This window comes from Magnolia sinica, chromosome 3 (genome assembly GCF_029962835.1).
Source record: "Magnolia sinica isolate HGM2019 chromosome 3, MsV1, whole genome shotgun sequence".
In the NCBI taxonomy this organism is placed as follows: domain Eukaryota; kingdom Viridiplantae; phylum Streptophyta; class Magnoliopsida; order Magnoliales; family Magnoliaceae; genus Magnolia; species Magnolia sinica.
Genome location: NC_080575.1, coordinates 64,991,219 through 64,996,992, shown reverse-complemented (window position 1 = coordinate 64,996,992; position 5,774 = coordinate 64,991,219). Strand labels below are relative to the sequence as shown.

General features: G+C 41.3%; 1 protein-coding gene across 1 annotated transcript in view; it reads left to right on the top strand.

Moving 5' to 3' along the window:
* LOC131238522 (O-fucosyltransferase 37) overlaps nucleotides 1–2,600 on the top strand; it is a 9,346-nt gene extending 6,746 nt beyond the window's left edge. Inside the window, exons 5-6 of the mRNA XM_058236226.1 lie at nucleotides 629–887; nucleotides 2,160–2,600. Coding sequence (XP_058092209.1) covers nucleotides 629–887; nucleotides 2,160–2,390 — 490 coding nt within the window. The 3' untranslated portion in view covers nucleotides 2,391–2,600. The remainder of the gene's footprint in view (nucleotides 1–628; nucleotides 888–2,159) is intronic.
* The last annotated feature ends 3,174 nt before the right edge of the window (nucleotides 2,601–5,774 follow it).

The window sequence follows — 5,774 nt, the reverse complement described above, 5'->3', positions numbered from 1 at the left end:
TTGAGTCGAGTCAGCGATTTTTGAACTATCGTCTGTCCAAGTGTTTTAGAACTACTGTCTGTACACATGTGCGTGTAGGCGTCCATAATGCACTCAACAGTATATTGGAGCTATAAAGATACAAATGTTCCATACTATCAGCTGGACGTGCTGCATAACAACTGCACCGGCACAACCGCTCACTTGTGATGGTAACTGGTGCCCGCCACCACTTGATTAACTCTGGACCTGATTGAGCAGGCCCCACACCACCTTACCTAGTTGCCCATACCATTTTTACCACTACCACGTGATCTTACATATATGGCATCCTTGTTTGGAAATATAACGAAAGTGCCCCTTTAGAGCGGGGAATCTGATGCGTAGAACATGGGGCCCACCAAAATCAGGATGATGGTGATCCGCTATGCGAATGGACCCTTTTTTTTTTTTTCTTTTTAACACACGCACACACACCCCACACACTCACGCTGGTGGAATTTCACCACCTATGGGTACTCGAACCCTTACCGATAGTTGAAACTCCCGAGAATCTACCACCCGAGCAAGAGTAAGGGCCCACTATGCGAATGGACCTAAGATGTAGTAAAGGCTAATTTTGGATTTGATCATGTTGTTGCTGTTGTAGAATATTGAAAGCGCTCGGTGCACCCCGGAGTGCACGAGTGTACATGGCAGGAGGTGAGCCATTTGGTGGGCTGCAAGCTCTGCAGCCTCTCAAGGCAGAATTTCCAAATCTGGTCAAGAAAGAGATGTTGGCATTCAATGGAGAATTGGAGCACTTCGCAAACCGGTCATCAGTACTCGCTGCCATCGACTACATTGTGTCCCTAAACAGCGACGTTTTCATGCCCTCCCATGGTGGAAACATGGGGAGTGCCTTGCAGGTAAGAGTGTATTGTTGTTATTGTTAGACCTGTCAATGGGCTTGGCCCCGGCCAATTAAGAAACAATATTTTGAAGAGGCCCACTCTGCACGGTTAAAACCTGGGCCAAGCCCCATGACAACCCTACTCATCTTTGTCGTCGCAGTTCCAGGTTGTTTAAGTACTGTAGCAGTTGTCATTGTTGTGACAGGGAATCGTCGACCACACCTGTTTTATATGAAATCCATTCCGTTCATCAACTGATGACCCTTATCTCCATCATACATACAAAAGTCCCGTAAGATTAAAAATAAAAAATAAAAAAAATAAAAATAAAAATAAAAAATAAAAAAACTTGGATGGCTCGTACTGAAGTGAACAATGTATCTCTAAGTTCATTCATTGTAGCCTTCCTGAGTTTTTGATCCCTTCATCTTAGTGAGTAGCACGTGATGAACAGGTTTGATGGAAAGATGCATAGCACGGTGGCCCCACACAGTTAGCGTCCCATCCTCATTGTTCACTGTGGTGTGGCTCACATGAGATGTGGATGTGGCTGGTTTTTGGTCCCAGGACCTAGCATCGAGGACTAGCAGCACACGTCTTGAATGGAGCAGGTTTCCATAAGGGCTGGGTGTTTTACACTGCAGAAAATAGATCTTTGTAGAGTATTATAGATCACTGCTGAGAAAAGTACTCAGCCCAAGTGTGCTGCTCCTGACAATTGCGAGATATCGAAATTGCTTATCAGATGGGATGGCCGAAAAAATCAAGCATGCCTGCTCATAGCCAAAACAAAAAGAAGAAAAAAAAGAAAAATAGAATACAAAAGAAATGAAACCCACAGTTGTTAGTGAATGCACATCAGTCGGACGCGTTGCATGCTAATCTGCAGTGTTCTAAAACAACTACTATCTAAAAATAAAAAGGAAAATGTTTATGCATGGTCAGTTTAGTCAGTGTCCACGTCTCCCTTCATCCAACAATCGTGAGTGAGAATCTTAACAATAATTTCAAATGAATTTATGAAAATTCAAAATCTGAAATGCTAGTAGATTCCTGCCAGCTTCGTTCAAACAGTGGGAGATAATGTGGGTGCCAACTCTCGGTACTCTTTGGCGCATTGAAATCGTGATTAAATAAAAAAGAGCTTCTCACGCATGCATACGATACCCTCTTTGTGGTTGGATGTATAACAAAGAGAAATTCCCATCTCTTATTTCTACATGTTTATTATTATTATTATTATTATTATTATTATTATTTAAGTAATCTTTTCTGGGAAATTTGTAGGGACACCGAGCTTATGTGGGCCATAGGAAATACATAAAGCCCAACAAACGTGTGATTTTGCAGTTGTTGATGGAGACATCGCTCTCGAACGCCGAATTCAGTGTTGCCATGAAGCGATTGCATAGAGGATTGCTTGGGCAGCCAGAGATCAGGACTAAGAAAGGTGAGCGCGATGTGATTGCATATCCAGTGCCGGAGTGCATGTGCAAGCGACGCACTGTCCTCTTTTGAACTGTGAAGAATCTAGTTCACTCATCTAATAGCTCAACGAGGATCACATTTTCAGAGATTTAAGTTTGGTTTTGTGGGAAATTGAAATGCATGGCAGGCTTAGATTTTCTCGTATTTTTCTTTTTCCTTAATTTGCGTAGTACTCGGGGTGGTAATGAGCGACTAGAATCAACCAACTCAATCAACTCATTGAGTCTCGGACAACTCAGTCAACCAACTCAATCAACTCATTGAATGAATGAATAAGTAAGCAACTCTTGCTCAATAAGTCTACATATCAGTATTGTACATCTCTGGGATCATCACTGCGGTCTAGTACACTCTAAACCGGATTGCTAACCCATCGCGAGCAACCAACTGAGTGGAAGAGACCTCACTATTCGCCTAGCCAATACCTACCCGACACGTCGATAGCGGACCTATTTATGAGCTAGTTAAACTTAGCCTAGTTTTGCCCACCACAAATCAAGTGGATAAGGCCACACCCCCTTCGACACAGTGGGAGATGCGACCTACTGGTATTCGGCACTTGGGCGCTCATACAATTCGCTCAGTCTAGACATTGGAGTATCTCCTAGCCTCAGAGGTTTAGAGATTTTCACCTAGGGCCATCTATGGTAGCCCGATGCTAGTCACAGATTTTTAGTGTCTCATCTGGTCATCCACGACATGCCTGTGGAGGCTACGACCCTGATGTCGCTAGGGTGTATAGTAATCACTACACACAATGCGAGATGTATGAGTGTAACGCCCCGTGTTTTCAGGACCCGAGTACAAGACTCATTTCTCAAAAACCCGAGTGTTAACCTTAAAGGATGGTCAAATTCACGTATTTTTTTCTCTTTATCAGAGTAAGCAGATGATCGTAGAATGGACAAGTAAGCTAAAAGGGAAGTTTCAATTTTCATTTAGAATATACTAGTGGTAGCCCATAATGACTTATACAAACCAATGTCTACATTCTTACAAATACAAAATCACATAATATTACATGTGAAACAAGGTAAACTGCAAAAATCTTGAACTGTGAAATCCTATAACAACCCTTAGCAAATAGAATCATGCACCCTTGTCAACCATTGCCTGCTCCTCAACAATATACGTGGCCACATACACTACCTGTACGGTTGTATATTTGATGGATGAGTGGTCAGCTCAGTGTGAATTCCCCTCAAGATTACACACTGCCGCATTAGGTAAGCATAGTTATAAAATAACAAGGCAATCAAAATAATACATGATGCAGTCTTTTTAAATGCATGGATGCGTGAATGCACATCGACCTGGGGATGCACATCCAGTCGGACTTGAGCTTGTCACCCATGCAAATCATCGACCTGGGAAAATCATCTAGTCGGAACAGGGGTCGATAGTCGGTGGTCTGGGAGCTAGTGAAACGATACCCCTACAACTATAGGGCATGTGCTACAGCATCCAGAATAGCCACCCGTCATCGCCAATATGCTATGAATGCATGATTAGTCCAGTTACAATCAGCCAATTTAAATAAGCTCAAGGTCACTACGGGGAGCGTATAGCCCAGCGTAGGCCGACGGCTTGGGCATAGTGTCCCATTACCACCATCCTCGACCAATGAGACTACCACCTTAAGATGTTTAATGCAACACCGTCGACTTGTGGTCAATCATATTACAACATATGGGGCTTGCCATCGCATGGTTACACAGTATAAAACATCGAGCCCATATAGGGAAAATATCAAAACAAAACCACATAGTGCGAGTATCAAAACGAGCCACATAGGGCGAATATCAAAATCATGCGATAAAAAACGATCCTTAAAAACCATTGGACACAACAACCTTGGAAGGTAGGCCCACATCAATGATCCATCTAGACCACCACTCAATAACCATGAAGTCGTAGGTCCATTATGATCACAACTAGTCAAGTTACATCCCAAGTATGGGTGTACATTCATATGTAGGAATTTCTCACTAATGTACTAGTTTAAGTTCCATAAGCAATCCACAAAAAGGAATCCACAAGCATGAGTAATTATACAAGATAATCATAAAGCATGTAATGCAGCAATTCAATTTCCACCAGCTAACACATGTGATTATAAAGGGAGATATCAATTAAGAATAAAAACTATAACTTAAGCTAATGAGAAGATGGAAAGCTCAAGGGTAAGAATCATCACCTTATATTTTGAACCGCCTACCCGTGTTGCTAGAGAATGCATGTTTTCCTCAGAGTCAAACCCTATCATGAATTGTAAAGTTATACCATTAGATTCAAGCTTTACACACTATTTTAGGTCAAGGTCTTATCCTAGGGTTTAGATTACCTTAGTTTTAGGGTTTTAATGTAGAACTAGGTTTTCGTCCTAGAATTTAGGTGTATGATAGGTTTTTAGGATTTGGATTGTAGTTAGCGTATGATAATTTTAATAATTGAAGAGTAATTGTTAACATTAGTGTTATAATTAACGTTAGCCAATTTATTTATAATAATCATTATATGCTAGTGATGGTATGATCTACTATTAATGATTGTACCAAAGAATGATAATTAAATTACTAATATGTAATAATGATAGTTTTGTTTGTAAGCACTAGTATTAACATGAATTTGTTTGTAAGCACCACTATTAGCATGAATAATCTGCTAATGGTTAGTTGTGTTTAATAACCGTAATTATTGTCGTAATACTAATGATAATAACAATAGCTAGCAAGTATCAATAGTGGATTCAATCATGATAATATATACTATAATCGGCCATTACAGTATTTATAATCATTTATTTGGCTCACCAAGTTGTGGTTCATAAATCCAACCCATTCATTAAGTGTGTCCCGCTAGTTTAAGGGGTCAAACCAAGTTTCAGGTGCATCCAAATCTCAGCTGGACCCCAGCAAGTGCTTTTATATGGTTTAACGTGTCTTCACAAGATTGTAAATGGTGTGGGCCACCTAAGCTCTGTGCATGGCTGATTTTTGGGGCCACCCCATACATAAAGGGGACCCATCAAATGGATAGTGTTGATGTTCAACACACATCATGGTAGAGCCTGTGGTGGGGCCATGGCTCTAGCCAAAATCAAGCACTGGGAGGCAACGTCTTCTGGACGTTTACGTGCATGTTCCTTATATATTTATTATTATTATTATTTTGATTGTTTTTTATAGGTGGGGCTCACCTCAGGAGGATCTACTCCGTTGGTTGGTTTCCAGGCTCAGGACAGGTCCAATGAGTCCAATATCGATATGTCTTGACGCACCGAAATATCACGACCGGCCCTAATGATTTACCACTATTAAATTAGTCTTTCTGCTGGTGTGGCCTACCAGAGAGTTGGGCTGGCTTCATTGTTCGGTCAACGCTTAAAATGAGGGGGGAAATGGGATAAACGGT